Below are 19,124 nucleotides of genomic sequence, written 5' to 3'. Positions count from 1 at the left end.
CACAAAATGAACAAAGTCCAACTTCACTGCACAGTTCTAGCCAAGCTAGACCTACTGACTGCTGAATAACCTTCCAGAACAGGTGAAAACAGTAAGATCTGCCCTCCTGGTAAGTAAGTACATTTAATTCATCTGAGACAAATGATCAGTGTCTGATACTGAATATTTTAAAAATGAGCAAAAATTTCCAGTGAAATTTCATTCTAATTTAAGGTGCATTCTACTGTTTCTTTTGTATTATTATGCTAACTTGCAGAAATGTGCATGCTTTGCAATGAGATACTTCCAAGGATTATGCAGAGGATGCCACTGGGGTCCTGCTTAAAATCTGAAGACAGGCTAGTTTCAAACAGCAAATCAGGGCAAGCATTTTCAATTTGTTTTCTTTACATCCTCTTAAATAAATATTAGATGATAGTTTTTATGATAGTTTTTCCTGAGGTACTTTGTTTCTTGTGCAGATTAAAATGGGTTCTGAAGAAGAAATAAAGCATTACATAAATGGAAGGGATGATAATATTGCTGTATCATATCAGAATTATGGATCTGAAGGCAAATGGTAAGTACAGTCATTGATTTCAAAATGTTCTATTAATGTTTTACCTTTAAATGCATAGGCTTAAATTTTGTTGTTAAAGAACACAAAAATAATCAATGTTTTCTTTGGAAAAATCTTTTATTTCCATTATTCTCTTTAGAGAGTACAGATAAGTATAGATGTAGAAGTGTATAAATATCTATATTTAAATATAGGTAAATATATCTCACTATATCTAAACATACATGAATTGTTAACAGATACATACAGATACATACAGTTGACACTGTATGTGCAGGTCAGGAGAAGTCTGTCTGAGAAGTTTTGCTTTGGTAGAAGCTTTGCTTTTACCTTGATGCTATGATTTTCTATTGGAGTTATTGAAAAGTAGGTTGCTACAGTCATTCTTTCACAGAAAGGTAGTGGCAGCGATATCTGTCCTTCTTTATTAAAAGGTTGAGCCAAAATACTGAGAAAACTGAAGTGAGAGTAGCTAATTCTCTGAAAATAGTGTAACTTTTTTTTTTTACTAGAATCAAAGGCCAATCAGGTCAGATGTCCTGCATGCTCTCCTCTCTACCCTATTCATCCCTTTCAAGAAACTAAAAAGGGTCGTAGTGGAAAAGGGATTCCATTATTTAAAGAACTGCATGATATTGTAATTTACTGTTTGACATCATATGCAGTAGAAATCACTTAATTCCCAAATGGCTTCTAGAACAGGATTTAAGATGGTTTGAGTAGGACTTCCAGTCATCAGAAACATGTCTTTGAATGTGATCACTTGAAAAAGTGTCTCCTCCCAGTTAGGACTGATAAGAATTTATGAAACTGTTGACTGGCACTGTCCTTTTCATGTCCTTTAAAATAACTTGCACCCATTACAGTAGAAATTGATTAGTATTTGATCGAACACTGAACTTTGTAAGTCAAGAGAATCCCCATTGCAAAACAGGGGGAAGAGTAACATTTTACCTACATCTTTGAAATGAACTGCATGAGCTTAGTTGTAAGCTTACTGCTTTACATCACTGCTGGCTATACTGGACCAAATTCAGTAAAAATGTCAGGTAAAAATAAAATATCTTTTGTTCTGTTCAAAGATTAAAAAAAAACACAAAACAAACAAAAAAAGCAACGACAAAAAACATACTCACCAGCCTTATTTCTCTCTCCAAATGAGGCAGTAAATACAACCACAAAATTGTGTAGTATTTTAAGAGTATCTAATGAAAGTCTTAAGCATTCCTGTTTGAACAAAATGTCTTTTTTTATTGACAATTACACTGCCCATTTGACAGTGACCTTGCAGCTCAGTGAGATACATTAATAACTCACAGGGTATCTTGTGGTAGGACAGGATACTACCCTGCAAACTCACAGAGATTTCTCTGAAATTCCATCTATTCACTGTTTCTTGCTAGTATAAGTAATCTGATCACTACAAAGCATTGGATTCATTCTGACATAACCTCCACCTTCTCCAAGTTTGTTTCCCTTTCCCCTCTTTGCAGTCACTACTCATTAAGAAACAGCAGTTGTATTAACAATGCATGAGCTTGCTTTGATGTTTGTAGTGCTCTTCCTTTTTAAAATACAATCATGGTTTTTTAGCAGTGAGGACAAGAGGAAACCTGAAAAAATGAATATGGTCAGTCCCTTAACAGTGGTAAGTGTAATGCTATTTGTGTATTTAGCAATCCCAGTTCTCTCAGTGTTGGAATTTTTTTCTATTGCAGCTACATCCAACAGATGCAGACAGAGCAGTATTTGCAGATAGGCAGGGAAGGGTTGTAACATATACCTGAAATGTGATTGGTTGGAAGCACAGAGAGAAGGAAAATGAAAGCTCCAAATGAGGAGTAAGCATAACATATGCCAGACAAAATGTCTCCAAAACTAGCTGTACTTCTGTAAGAACCTGGTATAGCTGCTCAATGGAATGCCTTTAAAAGGCATTTCAAAAGCAAGGAACTTCGAGCTTCTACATTCTAGTCACTCTTTCTCCATTGGTTCTAATTTATCATTATTATATTAATTAACTGTTAGTCATATCTCAGCCACTCCCTCACTCAAATCCAAAATTTACATCCAGCAAGAAACAGGAGGGTCACAGCAGATTTTACAATATAATTGCATTCATTTTTAAGCAGATGACTCAGAAGCACACTATTTTAATCTCTGTGATCTCTTTGTTTATACTCAGGCCACAGTATTTTTGCATTTTATGTCCAACCTCAGGAGGTTGTCTGGCCCAGTGCCCTTCCCCAAGCCCGGCTAACCATCACAGTGAGAGCAAGCTGCTCCAGGCCTTGTCCAGGCAGGTCTAGAAATCCCCAGCAGTGACAATTTCAAAATTAAGTCCTGGGGCTTAACAATCATTTGAAGAAGTTTTCATTACATACCATAACAATTTCTAATATTATACCTTTGCTTAGAACAATATTCCCCCCTCCTGGGGAATTAATAATGCTATCTGAATTAGCTTGGAAAGGAGAGGATTGGGCAACTTCAGTACTGCACTCTGGGTGATAACTGCAATAAAATTTAACAAGTTAATTTGATTTAAGTTAACTGTAACTGTTGTTAGACTTGGGTTTGATTCAGATTTAACTCAAATCTGCATCTAGCAGAACCTGAGATAGATTTAGGAAAAAAGATCTGTTTTGTAATGGAACGATTTCTCATGAAAACCGTTATTTTATTCTTAAAACCATTATTAAGTTTCTGGTTTATGCTATAATTTTATTATTTTATGCATTAAAAATTTATTCACTTATTTTGACATATTCTTTGAGCATTGTTAACACGGCATTGTCACTCAGATGCATTTGTTGTAAGAGAAGTTTTCAGCACAGTTTATTTCCATTTTCAGTTTCGATACTCTGACCAGCAGGATAAACTCCTGATGGCGCTGGGCACTGCCATGGCAGTACTCCATGGAGCAAGCCTACCCCTTATGATGATTGTCTTTGGTGACATGACAGATTCTTTTATTGCTTCAGAAAACATCACTAATCCAGGTAAAAATTCCTAGGTGGTGATGTTTCCACTGTGGTTAGTGGTTCTAAAGTAGTTGAATTTAGTTAGTGTTTTTACTGCTGATTATATTTGTGGTAACATTTTCACTGCTGGCTTCAGAAAACTCTTAGTACTGTACAGCGTATCTTAAATTCCCCTAATCGTGTTCAGACAGCTGACAGCTCTTAATCTTCATTCAGCATTGTGTGGATAGGATTTTAGAGAAGGAAATTATCATCATCTCTTTCAATAAAAATAACTAACAAGTTTTTCTCTATTTTTTTTTCTTTAGCTAATTTTTCTTTATTGAACAGCACGTTGGTGAATTTTTCCATGGAATTTTTTTCTTCTCTTATTTTGGGAGAGTTGGAAGAAGAGATGACCAGGTAATGGGAAATTTCATTCACTTTGTGGCTAATCTTTCCCTGTACTGAAGATCTCAAGCAATTGTCCTCTAAAGATTATACTACTTAATCTCACTGTAAATACTTTGTGCAACTGAAGGAATTCATTTTTTTTATGTCTTTAGGCCAGCATCATTGCACGAGTCAGGAGGATCTTGTAGTTTCTCACTAATCCAAATCTGTGCCAGATGGCTCCTGAAAACCTACAGCTTTTAAGATTAGAGAGAGGCTTATTCTTCCTTTTCTCACATGTTGGGATTGCTTGTTCTCCCACGCCAGTTCTCATGACCTCTCTCAGTGTGCACTCCTGCTCGCAGGTCCTTCATCCATGCAAACTGTAGATACTGCTTTTACATAACTTCATTAGCTAATGAAGTTCAGAACCAGTTGTATGAAAGAAAGAAAAACGAATTTCTTGTAACTCGAAGAACCTGCTCCCTTTCTTCCCCCCTTGTCATCAAAAGTTCAGGCAATGACTTAGGCAAGTCGCTTATTGGCTCCATGTTCCTACTGCACTGTAAGAATATACAACATTGTGCATTACACAATAAATGAACTGGCAGTTTGTTTTTGTAATGATATGAAATTCTGAGACATCTCTTAAGTACCTTGATTTTCTACAAGAAATAAAAACTAAATGAGATAATTATGAAGTCATGCATGATGGAATTTCCATTAAATTACCATTTTTCAGTTCCCATTTAATCTTTGCCACCACAAGCACAGGAGTCTGTCCACCTTAAGGTCAATCAAACAATGAGTGCCTCGTGAGAGGGTAAACCAAGTATCCTTTTGTACCCTTCTATTAGGAAAAAGAATGAACAACGAAGGTCAGAGAGAATAAATTTGAAATGGATATAATAAATATTTTTATGTAGTTCCCAGTAAATATGCAGAGTTTATAACTCAGAAATATAAACTGGGTCAAGCACTTGCAATGATTGTATATTCTTCACATTTTTTGAGTGGATAAATTTGAAGTATGGACTGAGATTCAATATGTGGTCTGATAAAATTGTCTTCTTGTGAAGTTATTTCATGTTAATCTAACAGTGCTTTTCACAGTCTTATAAGGTAGTAAGCACCATTAATTTTCAAATTCAGGCTGTCAGAGTATATGCTTTCATCATCCGGGCAACTCTGAGGCTTACACTTGGTTGGAGTCATCGCTTTCTTTCTTCCCCTTATGCCTTATCTCTTTTTATTTTCATTCTTTGTGCTTTTCAGGTTTTTCTCTAGTTTCCACTTCAGTTGTCCTTTCTTTTTTCTTTTTAATACTTCATTTATATTACTTTAAAAAAAAAAAGTTCTTAAACTTTATTCATGATTCTATATGAAGAGGGAAAAAGAAACTTGGTCTTTTTGTTCAACCTCAGGGAATGGTGTTTGTTTTGAAAAATAAGCCATGGCAGCCTGCTCCTTGTAGACAATCTATAGCGACAGACTGCAAATTCTACTCTGCACAAATGTCAGTATGAGGATAAGAATTAGGAACTGCTGATCCTAAAATTATATGGCTACATTCTGGAACTGGAATCTAAATATAAATATTGTGCATATTTGTCATGCAGAAAAGGTGGCAACACTGACAGCATAACTGAACAAGTCACTGAACAAGTAGTTCACAATATAATATATTTTTACTTTCCAATTAATTTTTACCAGAGATATTATAAAGTAACCATACATCATAGGGTTTCTCAACCAGAATCCATTTCCTTGTGTTTTGGCATTAAATATATGCTCAGACAAACTTTTTTCTCCCAGGTTTGCTGGTTTTTGTAGCTTTTCTATTGTGCAGCAAGAATTAAGAGCAATGTTCAGCACTCGTTTATTTTTAAGCCACTCATTAATGCACTAATATTTTTCAGTTTAAATATATTTTGTTTAATTGCAATAATGATTAGAACATCTTTGGCAACTGTTTTTAACACAGAAGCATAGAAGTTGTTTCCTCTTTTTTATCTTTTTTTTTTTTTTTGTTAAGCATGGAGCCTTATTTGTTTTACTTGCACAAACAGTTTACGTTTTATGTCAATTAAGCATTTTTATTTTTATTTTTATATGAATCTCTGTCTTTGTGGACTTTGAGCCACTAATTTTTAAATTAAAAACTTCATATTGATTTGTGAAATTTGTATAATAAGTAGCAAAATACAAAGGTTGAAATTTGATTTTGAAAGATCTTAAAAAATATTCCATATACTGAAGAAAGAAAAGTGGCAGATACTTGTAATGGTCTTCAATTTTTTTTGAATGCATACATAAAGAACTGAATTATAAGCTATCTCTAGGAGCCCTGTTTGAAGCAGAGTTAATCCAGCTGTAAATCTTTTTGTTTTCTTTCAGATATGCTTATTATTATTCTGGAATAGGAGCTGGTGTTCTTTTTGCTGCTTACATTCAGGTTTCGTTTTGGACACTAGCTGCTAGCAGGCAAATAAAACGAATCAGACAAGAATTTTTTCATGCTATAATGAGACAGGAGATTGGATGGTTTGATGTAAATGATGTGTGCGAACTGAACACAAGAATTGTAGAGTAAGTATTAAATATCAGTTAATTGCTGAGTATTTGACTATTGTAAATCAGTTGTAATGTCTCCGTCCAAACAATGTTATTTTATCTTATTAAACACCTCTGAAAGCCACACTGTCATGTAGATAGATCCTGGGCTCATTTAGGTGGATCCTGAGAAAGAGATGTTGGAGAATGCTGCTCCATGCTCTCTGTGGCCGCAAACTTAGAGCTATGTTGAACTGAAGATGTTAGAAACATGAAGAAATACCGCCAGAGTGTGCTGTATCCAGAGAATTCATTTATATGGTGTCCACACTTCCTTATTTGTTTGAATATCATTTGTTTTTTCAGTGACATCTCCAAGATTAATGAAGGAATAGGGGAAAAAATAGCAATGTTCTTTCAGGCAGTGGCTACTTTTTTCACTGGATTTATAGTTGGTTTTACAAAAGGCTGGAAATTAACACTTGTGATCCTGGCACTCAGCCCCGTTCTGGGATTCTCCTCAGCTCTCTGGGCAAAGGTAGGCAAAAAGTGGGAATTTTACTAAAAACGTCAAGGCTCTAATTCCTATAGCCCTGCTTGGAATTTGTAAGAATAAATGTAATCTGGCTCCTAGGGAACTGTGACCTTGTCTACATGCAGAAAGCTGTAGATATGGGTTCATGGAATGGTATAGCTGAGGAAGTGCAGTTCATCTGCCATGGACATTTGTTGCTGTAAAATTTATATAAATATAATGTATTTTCAAACAAAATAATCTGTACCTTTCCTTCTTCACTGGATTTCCATGACAACTACACCAAAATAACAAGGTAATGACAGTTAATATAAATAAGTATACAAATGAGATAAGATTGCACAACTGAGGTTATTTCAGGTAAATTCTGATACGGAACTGCAGTAAATTAGGTTTCTGTGATAACAGCTGTCTGTGGGCTCTGATGTTAAGGTGAGGAGGACATTGGTTTTGGGGTCAGCGTATAGGCACAGGCAGACACAGCCAGGCAGCCAGCACACCATGAACCCTGCTCCAGTCCTCTCTTTGCCATCTGCTCAGCTTCCAATAACTTAGTGAAAATAGTACACAGGAAGTAAATGCAAACCCCTCTGAGAGAGATATGGATTCTACAGAACTGCTTCTGCTTTTGGCTAGAACTTTCAAAGAGACATCAGGATGTTTAGTAGTCAACCGGGCTATTGAATTGCTGTGATGCTGGGCAGCCTTTCCCCTAAGAGCTTCAATGAAAATTGTCACTCTATTTAAAACGTGCAATCTTTTAAAAGTCTATGTAAATATAATAAAGTAGAAAGGAAATTCAGTACAAAAAAATTTAGTATCCGTGGACATCAGAACGAAGTTCTGTTTTTCTTTGAGCAGGAGAGTTAATTCTTTTTGCTTCTACACAGATAATTTCCACATTCACTAACAAAGAGCTAACTGCGTATGCAAAAGCAGGAGCTGTGGCAGAGGAAGTTCTGGCAGCAGTTCGAACTGTGGTAGCATTTGGAGGACAGAGAAAAGAAACTGAAAGGTGAGAAAAAAATCCCTTTATTTGGCTGTTTTATAGTGGTATCTAAAAAGGTTTTGTCTTTGCTGCTGAGATTTTTATTTTCTCTTCTTTTTTATCATTTTTGAAGAACCCATAAAATAATGCAGAGATGGACTCCCTTTCCCTAGAATAGGGAAATAGATACTATTTCAGGCTTCATATAGTGAGAGTTGTAAGCAAAAAAGGACAAGTATGTGACATGAAAAGGCAAGTATAATGCAAAGGTCACAAACCAAGGGCACAAACCAAAGGCATGCAGGTGTATTTATTTATATTGTACCATGGAACATCATGCTTGCCTTCTTTTTGATCTTTTATCTAAAGATAACTATCGTGACTGCCATAGTTGGCAGAAGTTTTTCAAATGCAAAGTTCAGTAACATTTGTGTCATCCACGGAAAACATACACCGTCCCTTCCCTGACTTGCTTCTCCCCTGTGTTCAGCTATCACTGCTCCCTGGTCAGCAAAAGGAAGCCCTTTGGGTGTCTATGCCTTGTTTTCCAGTTCACCTCAGCATCTTTTCTCTGTTACCCAGTGCTGTTCATCACCCTTATGCCTCTCATCAGCTCTTTTTCTTATTTGTCCTTAAAGTACTTTTTGCCACACATCCTTCATTTCCATCCCTCATTTCCATCAGCGTAAAACTATACTAGAGGTTGTGATGGTGAAATGCTAAATTACTGCAAAGCATTCTGAAACAATGGCAGTGAGATAGATCTTTCTAAATTGGAAATTAGCTCTGTCAAATCAGACTATGTTGTTCTTGAGATTCTACATCTCAAACTCATCTCATCCCTGGGCTGATGGCTGCTAATGAGAAAAATAATAAGAGGAATAAAAAAAATAATACCTTGATGGTGCTGTATGTCTTCACTTAACGCTTCTGTAAAGCTTGTTAAGAGGGCTGGCAGTAGGCCTTTTCATGTCCTGCAAATCTTATATACGACATACCAACTGGGGAAAAAAGTGTCATTTCTATTAACTGTGGCATTCAAGAAGAAAACAAAAAAATACTGAGAGGCACTGAATGTGATGTATGTATTTCCAGAAGTGGGAAGGACCTCCCAGGTTACTGAGATTGGGGCCTGTTTCTTTAGTAAACAAACTCACCATCTATTCCCCCTGCTAGTAAGCACAAGAGATCCCCCCAAAATCAAGTAGACTTAGCTATGTTGCTGCAGGGAGGCTATTCTGCTGTTTAAACAAAGACTGGGCATCTCTTTCCATCAGAGCATCCACAGAGTCCCTGTCTACTAGTTTGTTCCTGTACCAGCACCGAACTTCTGCTTTAGTAGTTGCTTCCCACAATTTTTTTTTTCCTGTATTATTTGTAGAAATAAATCACAAAGACTGTTAGGTATCATTGTGGTAGCCCACCTGAATTAATTTATTTTAATTTTCTCACACAATATAGGCTTTCCATTTCACTGACCATCTCTATTCTTTAAATGTGTCACCTTTTTTTCTAACATCGTGTGTCTAGTTCTGTAAGATGTTCTGATATTTCTTTGTCCTCTCACTCATCCTCTGTATTGATCTCATCCTCTCATTTTTCTACCATCAGGAAATTTCATTTATCATAAACATTTCTTACGTGCCCAAGTCACTAAAAAGTGTGAAAACTACAAATCCCAAGTCTGACAGAAGAGTTCATGTTGATAACTCCCTTGGCTACGATATCTCCTCACTGAACACTGCTGTTTTCCTTCAAACGATTCCTTACCTTACAATTCTTTCACAGTTTTAGAACTACTGTTAAATGAATACTTTATCCAATGCCTCCAGAATAAATTGGCATTAGATAGCATTAATGAAGCCCCAATGATTCATTTTACTGTTTTCCCTCTCTGGGAAAGACAGTCTTAAAGAAAAGCAATTGGGTTAACTCTTCACTTTCAAAGCCTATGACAAATTTCATTTTTTGTAATTTTACTTTATTTTTCACACGTGAAACTGTGTGTATTCCCTCTGTCCATTTAAAAATCCAAGCACCAGCCCAATAATCTCATTTACATTCTCCAAAGTGATACTGTCAGAAAATTATCCCATTTTCTTCATATCACCAGCTCTCTTTTCTTTATGATATACTTCAACACTTACACAACAATTTTCCTTGTAACATCAAAAATGTTCTCTGGCATTTGGAAAACTGCAAAATCACAAGTTGACAGCTGTTCAGCATCTTACCGCAGCCATTTCCACTCATCCAGGACTTTGTCCAGCTTTAGCTGATCAGCTCAATCTGCCATAGCGTGAGGGGCAGTCAGTAAATTTTCCTCTACTTGCAAAATGATCTTTTCAGGATTTCATTTGTTTGCTAAAATACTTCATTTAGCTTTGATGTATGCTTTGGGGATTTTATGAGTATACACAATGAAAGAAAGAAGAGTAATTCCCTGCATGTTCTGCTTTTTTCCTGCTTTATGTTTCAGATATCAAAAAAATTTGGAAGATGCCAAACGTATTGGTATCCAGAAAGCTATTTCAGCCAATATTTCTATGGGTATTTCTTTCTTTTTGATATATGGATCCTATGCACTGGCCTTCTGGTATGGAACCGTTTTGGTACTCTCTGATGACTATACAATTGGAAAAGTCTTTACAGTAAGTATTTACCGGTAGCTGGACAATGTTTATGAAAAGTACTGAGCTGATCCTGTGTAAAAGTGTTTAAATCTTGAGTCTGGTTGATGTTAGCTATCCAAACTGCATTTTTCAGTTTCTCAGCCCTGCTAACAAAATAGATAAAAATACAGCTCTACATGTAATGGATATATTTCTCCAAGTTGATAACAACATAAAAATCACTCGCCACAAAATGCCTTGTTAAAAGCCAGCCTGGATCAATAATAAGTAGTTGTTGTTTTTGTATTCGCTGGATCTTTGCTAGGGGACTGAGGTTTGACATACAGGAGTCTAGGACAATGCCAGGAGGTGGCAAGCATGAGAGAAAGACCAGGCAGGCTTCAGGTACTATTTCCCTTTGTAACTAATTCAATGCTCAGTTGCAGCTCACTGACCTGAAGTCATTATCTTCACTGATATCAGAGTGGACATTTTTTGGAAAGGTTGGAATGCAACAATATAGCTGAACTTTTAACCTCCATCACAGCCTGTTTGCTAACAAGTTTACATCTGTGTTATTTCAGCAGCTCCATCACAGTCAGGTACCAGGTACTTTGAGGAGCACTAACATCCTGCAGAAAGCAGCTGGAAGAGAGCTTCTCTCTTAGCTGTCTAAATAAAGCTATGAATACCAGATGCATAGTGTATTAAGTCTATTTTTTCCTTTTATTTTTATTTTTAGGTCTTTTTTTCTATATTAGTTGGAGCTTTTAGCGTTGGACAGGCTGCACCAAGTATGGAAGCATTTGCCAATGCAAGAGGAGCCGCCTATGCAATATTTAATATTATAGACAATGTACGTATCTTTGCCATGGATGTCACTGCCATTTGGAAATGATTGAACATCAGACTTCACTTTTGAATAAAAAATTAGCAAGTCCAAAGAACTGTGCATACAGTGTCATAACATTTAAAAATTCTATCTAACAGAGTTCTGTATGTGGGACAAGTGTCTAAATACTGGGATGTGAGCTTGTAAATGAGCAAGATGAGAACTTCTACCTGTTACTGTTTTACTTGGTAGCTCAGAAACTCAAATTAAAGAAGAAATAGTAATTATATTCATGCTAACTCAATTAACTACCTGAGATAATAGTGACAAGAGCAGCGTGACTGAAAATAATTAATTTGAACTACAACAGTTACTTACAGGACTTCTGGTTCATATAGGAATGGCTGGCAAGGACCACAGACATTTTGGTACAATCAAGCCACACTGACAGCAGTGCTATTTTACAAGTAATTTGCCAAGTCACTGGCAGATTCTCCAGTGACCTGGACTGGTAACTTCATGAGTCGATTAAGTGGTTATTTTCAGTCTGCTGTTTGCAGTGAAGCTTTTCTGTATGTGCCTTTACGTATGGTAACATTAACTTCAGAGATTTCACAGCCTTGCATCATGCTAAAATGTTATTAGGAATCAAATGTGTGTTTTCCTTTCTTTTTTTTCTTTTCTTGCCTTGTTATCTGCACAGGAACCTCAAATTGACAGCTCGTCTAATGCTGGCTATAAACCGGACAATATTAAGGGGAATTTGGAATTCCAAAATGTTTACTTCAGTTATCCTGCTAGGCCAGATATTAAGGTATTATGCATGGAACTTATACAGGTTTCCTTTAAGATAATTGTCTCTAGTATGAAAGAATTTACATCTGCTTTTTTTTTCTGGCAAGCTTATATATAAGTAAATATCATGAAGGGAATTTATCCTTCTCACTTCAGTGGAGAATAGCATTTGGCCCAAAGTTGAAATTGCTGAAGTTTTTCCATTTGCAGCTTCAGGTTTTGGACCAAGCTCTTAACTTTTATCTTACTCCCAGAGCAAGCTCCGCTGTTAATGTCCCACTCTGTAATGAGTTTGTTTCCATGTAAAAGCTTTTAAAACAAAGACTGATTTCTCAGATATCTTGAAGGTTTAAAAGAGGTTGTCTCCATTCATACTTGGTCATTTTCATGTCACTAGAATCTCAAAATTCAAAATATTCTTGACAAAAATGGAAACTTCAGAAATTTTAGTCTTACTGAAATAGAAGAGTGCTTGCCTTGCCTTATTCATCTGAAACAAGAAGAATCTTGGCAAGTGTGTTAAATGGAATATCAGTGCTCCCTTTTGAGATTAGAACTTCTTCACATTGGCTTCCTTCTGGGTTATTTGTAATGAAATAATGTGAAGTTTTATACAAATATACAAAAACAAATCCTTGTTTTTCATTGGCAAGTGGAATATCCAAGAAAATGTTTCCTTTTGTCTCATTGCACAGAAGTTTACAAATCTTTCTTCTTTTAGAGAATCTTCTTTTAGAGAAAGCTACAGAGAAAAGCTCCTATAGGCCAACAGCAGTGTAAGTGGAAAAGAAAAGTTCTTTCTTTGTGACTGTTGGCATCTTCATCACCTTCCTGAGGCTGAGTAGTGGAGGGAGGAGAAAGTACATTGCATGGAAAGCACACCTTCACTTTTATAACGCATGTGAAATGTTGCATTTTGAAGTTAGCGCATAAGGAACAATATCTTCACAATATGCAGTGAAACTACAAAGTCCCCCCTTCCACAGTTTCACATGCAGTTTTTCCCTTTCCTTCCTAGAGCTCTCCTACAAAATTTTCTAGAATTTTTTGATAATCAGCATTCTAACTCCATGGCATTATCTACTTCACAGATCTTTTACAAAACAATTCAACATCTCCAATGCTAGTTCTAATAGCTTGATAATAGGAAAGTTAAGAATTCTATTGGTGGAGGCTGCTGTCATTTTTAAATGTTGAGTGAGCCTGTTCAAACTTAGGCAATCACCACATTGCAGCAAATGTTATGACTGCAGACATATATGAACTTTATTAGTATTATAGTCACTGATAGAACAGAAATGTGCCACAATAAGAGAAAAATCACAAAAAATATGTTTAATAATGTATCAGTGGAATAGAGCCTGATTCAAAATGAAGAATACAGGGATGTCTCTGCTCAGTTCTGCAAATGTGAAAGATGTTTCCCTGGAGTCTTTAAAGTTTCTGCAAATTTACACTGATGTTTTTACATCTTTTTTGGCTTCTGGCAATCTTTCTTACATGCACAGATACTGAAAGGCTTGAATCTCAAGATTAACTGTGGCCAGACAGTAGCCCTGGTTGGTGGCAGCGGCTGTGGAAAAAGTACAACTGTTCAGCTCATCCAGAGATTTTACGACCCCAAGGAAGGCACGGTAAGACTCTCAAGCGAGCAGACTGCTCTGTGTTCTAACGGCACAGCTGTAAGAAGTCAGCTTCTGGTCTCACTGCCCTGTTCAAATGACACGGTCCAGTCTCACCTAAAAAAGACAGGCATTGGGCTGGGGAAAGAGTTCTTGACAAAAGCACTCAGTAAGTGGTGTTTGTCTGCTTCCCCTGCTTTAGATTACCATCGACGGGCAGGATCTTAAGAGCCTGAATGTAAGATATCTGCGGGAGATTATTGGTGTGGTGAACCAGGAGCCCGTGCTGTTTGCTACAACTATTGCAGAAAATATTCGTTACGGCCGTGAGGATGTCACCATGGAAGAAATTGAAAAAGCTACCAAGGAAGCTAATGCTTATGATTTCATCATGAAGCTCCCCAAGGTAAGCAAGCCAGCTGTCCTGCTGAAATAATTGCTTTTCAACCTACTCACTTAGCAAAGAGTTTCTCAGAAGGGCATCTCCTGAACAGAGGAACCTATTCCCGCAGCTGTGAATATGCAGAGCTGTGCAGAGCTTCCTCGCAACTTTTGAGAACAGTGTAAATTTAAATTATTAAACGATGGCTGGATGAGCATTTAGGAAACTGTGAGAGTTCTAGGGACACAAACAGGAAGGCATATTTAAGCGGATGCTTAACATGCAGTATTTCAGAGGAAGAGAAGATGCTGCTGGGGCTACTAACACTGATGTGCCTTTTCTGTACACTGCCTTTCCTTGGTGAAAGGACCGTGCCACTGAGTGTTGGTGGAAATGTGCGTGGTTGTCTTGCAGAAGTTTGAAACCGTGGTTGGAGAAAGAGGGGCACAGATGAGTGGAGGGCAGAAGCAGCGAATAGCAATTGCTCGTGCTCTGGTTCGCAATCCTAAAATTCTTCTGCTTGATGAGGCAACATCAGCTTTGGATACTGAGAGTGAATCCGTTGTGCAGGCAGCGCTGGACAAGGTCAGTATTGCTTTTTTATTTAAAGAGCTGCAAGAAGTTGTGATTCCTAAAAAGTTTAAAATAAACCTGAACTTGCAAATATTCTCTGCCCATTCAAAGAATTGGAAGCACTTTGTATGTGCCCATGGAATTAAGTTAATGATGTTAACAGCCAGACTGAACTTCAGCAGGCTTTCCCAAACAAACTTCAGTCATTGGAAGTGCTCAATGCAGGCTACTATCCCCAAGCAGGAATCCATATGGGCTGTGTTCTTATTAATAGTATAGTAATTGGTTGGTTGGATTTTGAAGAGTTTTTGTTGACGGCCGTCTAAACATACCTTTTAAAATACCCAGAGAACTGAAAAAAATAGCCAATCCTTGTCTGTTCTAAACAATCATGTGAATTGTTTACAAAGTAGTTCCACTTATTCCTCAGGCTGAATCAATCACATATCAATCACTTTTTTTTCTAACTCCATGTCTCTCTCTCATTATACATCTCTGCTTATCATCCTCTGAGCAAACACAAATTATCAACATTGCATAAATACTTCCAGTACTGACCACTGTTTATCTGTGGACAGTATCTTCAGAAAGCATTTCCTCTCCATATACTCTTTTGCCTCTGTAGATGTACCTTGGTTTATCTGCTCTACATGGTCATGTCTGGGAGAATCAGACAAGAGAATACCAGTTCTCATCTATAAAAATCATTTAGTCTGATAATTTCTGCTTGTACACCAAACTGCCATTAGCTGCAGTGACTCGGGCTCTGTCTACTGGTCCTTGTTTCTGATAATTCACACTGCTCTGTGAAGCTATGTGCCGTGCTCAGGGATCTTTCCCCCAGACCATGCTCTATAAAGTGAATCCTAGGTATAGTAGGTCAGAGAACTGCTGATTAAGACACATTTGATGGGATTCGAACTGATTGCTGCAATATAAGACTTACACAGCTAGTTTAAACAAGTTACATAGCCTCTAACCTCTCCAACCTATCTTTAAAATGCCATATGATGAGATGACGCTCCCTGTTGATGTGTCTGGCAGAACATACCGGAAAAGCTTGCTCCGACTAGACTAGCTCTGAAATTGCTAATGTTAAGCAAGAGGAAGCCAAGCTGTTGTGTGCCCAGTATGTACTTGTCTGCCTGTTACCTACTTTTTTTTCTCTCTTTCTGTGCTGAATGTATACCTCTATAAGAGGTTTACATCAGACTACTACATAGACTACTTTTCCCTACAGTTTTTACCTGCTGCATCTTCATTTACCATTTACATGGATGGAGCATTCTGCTTTTAATGATTAAGGTCAATAGCTTGATTTTTCTTCTACATTTTGATGTGATTCTTTTTCTTTTAAGATTGCCTTAGTAAAACAAAGCTTTCAGACTACCAAGAAAAGGCATACCATTTGTTATAGGATAGTTTAAATGGGTGTAATTTCCAGTTCTTAAATCATGTAACAATATCAAGATGTCAGATTTAGGTTGAAATTCTGTCAAGAATATTCCATCCATAACAGTTTTCACTGAACTATATAAAGCTTGGATTAACTCAATGAGTTATTAGATATTAATACCAATTTATTTCAGAGTGCACTGTCAAAATGTGCTGGAAAATTATCTTTGTCATGTCAAACTAGATATTTATGGGATTTATTTTTATTATTAATGAATGGTAATAGAAATATGATTTTAAATACAATGTTAGATTAGGATTTCCAAAAAAGCAAACGTGTGGTTTACAGAATCACAGAATTGTTTGTGTTAAAGGGGCCTTTAAAGGTCATCTAGTCCAACTCGTCTGCAATGAGCAGGGACTCCTACAGCTAGATCAGATTGCCCAGAGCCCTGTCTAGCCTGACCTCGACTGTGTCCGGGGATGGGGCATCCACCACCTGTTGGGGCAACTGGTTCCAAGAGCAATTAAAATTACTTTGTAAGTGATAAATTTGTAATATTTGTGAAATGCTCTGAAATATAATTGTTACTAACATGCTAAATGGTTGTCTTTTTTTCCAGTAAAATTGGATACCTAACCTGGAAGAATATTGAATGAGCAATTAAAAAACAAACAAACAAAAACTTTTAATATTAATGCTTAGAAGATTAGAAAGTAATAGTCCAGCAGGGAAAACCAGAGTACTTTAATTTATAATAAATATGTTTTTATATTAAGTATGTTTTGCAGTATTTTATTTGTTACATTTTTGTTTTTGATTACCTCAGAACTGAAAGGTAGTCTGAAATTCAATATTTCTTAGTTGAAAATTCTGATCTTAATTAGAACACTATTTCCATGGCAAATTCTTTTCAGTTAAAATATTTTGTTTAACCTTAATATGAAGTGAGGAAATATGAAGTGTACCTGACAATGCTAATCTGGAGCCGTCATTATAATGTCTGCAGATCAGGAAGGGCCGCACTATACTTGTTATCGCTCATCGTTTGTCAACAGTTCGAAACGCAGATCTTATAGCTGCATTTGAAAATGGTGTCATCACAGAACAGGGGACTCATGATGAACTGATGGAACAGAAGGGAGTTTACTACAAACTTGTTAATATGCAGGTAGCTTTTTCATTATTTTTTTCCATAACTTTCATTATGTTGTGTGGTGCTGAATTGTACCTCCAACATTGCATTGTTTTCTCAGTAGAAAAACTCTAGGGAAAAAACCTTTCCTGAGGAGTACTGAACTTCATAGGAAGAAAAAGAAATAAAGGTAAAATGTTTAATTCAAAGCTCTAAATTATAGTAATTGTGAACAGAAAAGTTTTTAAGAAGTATGACATTAAAAGCAAAGTATGTGAGAAAATTAAAATGAAGATTGTGGTAACAAAAACAAAGTTCTGGAACTGATAACTTCTTAGATTCCTTTTCCAACCTATAGAATCATGAAATAACTCAGGTTAATGGATCTTGGTATCTTCTCTAGTCCAACTACTTCTGAACACAGGGAAGAATCTGAGGTCCAAGGTTGCCAGGGTCATGTTCTGTTGGATTTGGAATGCCTCCAAGGATGGAGACTCCACACCCTCTGCAAGCCACTGCTCCAGTGCCTCATCACCCTCACTGTGATAATGCAAACTCTTACACAAGTACTTCTCCAAATCACCGGGATTATATTGACTCAGGCTCCTGCAGTTTTGTCCAGCTTCTCTTCCACCAGGACCCCCAAGTCCTTCTCTGCAGGGCTGCTCTCAAGGAGTTCTTCCCTCAGTCTGTATAAATACTAGGGAGTGCCCCAGCTATGTGTTGTCAGAACGGTTTAACATGATAACAAATGAGAAAAAATTTCTGGCTGAATTTTTTTCTCCTTTTAAGTTTTAGCACAATGATGTTTTTTCCACTGAATATAGAGAGGACTTAATAAAACTTCAGTATTTGCTTGCGGTCTTGTACAATTGCACAGTTCCCACTAATCTTCCATTTATCTAACAGAAAACTGTTGTTTTTATTTAGAACTGATCAACATTTGAATGTACAGGACAATATGGCCATAAATGATTTTTAGAGTCATACTGTGTTTCATTTCAGACATCAGAAACTGAAGATCAGTTACACAAAGAAGACAGTAATGCATCAGGTGTCTCAGAAGAGGCACTGAATGGATCAGTACTGACTGGACGGAAAAGACAGTCCACTCGGAAAAGCATAAAAAGGTTCAGAATATGGAATGATGAGCTTGATGAAAAAACTGATCAGCTTGTGAGTGTCTGTGTATTCTTACCTGCATATGTTTTCCATAACTAATGGGACAAGAAAGAAGCATGATTCCACTCAACAGGGAGTGACTTTTAACAAAATCTTTTAAAAACCACAACTTCCAGCCTGCCTATCTGGCTAAAGACTGATGAAATTACAGAATCATGGAGGAAAGGTTCTATGGAAAAACTCTTTTCCCCTGAAACTAAAATGTATTCTATTGTGATACTAAAGCAGTTTAATTGAACAATATTATGAAACAAATTTACTTTAGTGTGGGAATAGCTTAAGTGTCAAGTTGTTTACTTGTGAAACCAAACCAGAAACAGGAAATCGGTCATAAAAAATGCTTAATGCATAGGAGAATGCTTATTATTTTTGTCTAAAATGAATATGCATTAGCAAATAAGTTATTGACAATGAAGGTACAGTTATCATTTTGACAAATGAGCTAAAACTACAAGATGTTATTTTCAGCAGTAAGGAGCAATTTATATAGCATTCAATACCATCAAATGGAAAACGTTGTCTAAATTCCCAATTACTTTGTCAGGATGGTCTCACAAAGGGTAGGTGGAACTTGTGACTAAGCCTTTGAGAGAACATATTCATT

At 36.6% G+C, this 19,124-nt stretch overlaps 1 protein-coding gene across 1 annotated transcript in view; it reads left to right on the top strand.

Annotated features, from left to right (window-relative positions):
- ABCB1 (ATP binding cassette subfamily B member 1) overlaps positions 1-19,124 on the top strand; it is a 34,652-nt gene continuing 15,528 nt past the window's right edge. The window contains 16 exon segments of the mRNA XM_010712601.3: positions 1-109; positions 462-559; positions 2,153-2,207; positions 3,414-3,561; positions 3,852-3,945; positions 6,313-6,504; positions 6,835-7,006; positions 7,894-8,018; positions 10,471-10,642; positions 11,346-11,459; positions 12,139-12,249; positions 13,739-13,864; positions 14,055-14,258; positions 14,649-14,819; positions 17,213-17,374; positions 18,344-18,514. Of these exon segments, the coding sequence (XP_010710903.2) occupies positions 468-559; positions 2,153-2,207; positions 3,414-3,561; positions 3,852-3,945; positions 6,313-6,504; positions 6,835-7,006; positions 7,894-8,018; positions 10,471-10,642; positions 11,346-11,459; positions 12,139-12,249; positions 13,739-13,864; positions 14,055-14,258; positions 14,649-14,819; positions 17,213-17,374; positions 18,344-18,514 (2,109 nt within the window). The 5' untranslated portion in view covers positions 1-109; positions 462-467.

This window comes from Meleagris gallopavo, chromosome 6 (assembly GCF_000146605.3).
Source record: "Meleagris gallopavo isolate NT-WF06-2002-E0010 breed Aviagen turkey brand Nicholas breeding stock chromosome 6, Turkey_5.1, whole genome shotgun sequence".
In the NCBI taxonomy this organism is placed as follows: Eukaryota; Metazoa; Chordata; class Aves; order Galliformes; family Phasianidae; genus Meleagris; species Meleagris gallopavo.
The sequence above is the reverse complement of the archived record's forward strand: the minus strand, read 5'-3'. Positions and strand labels throughout refer to the sequence as shown.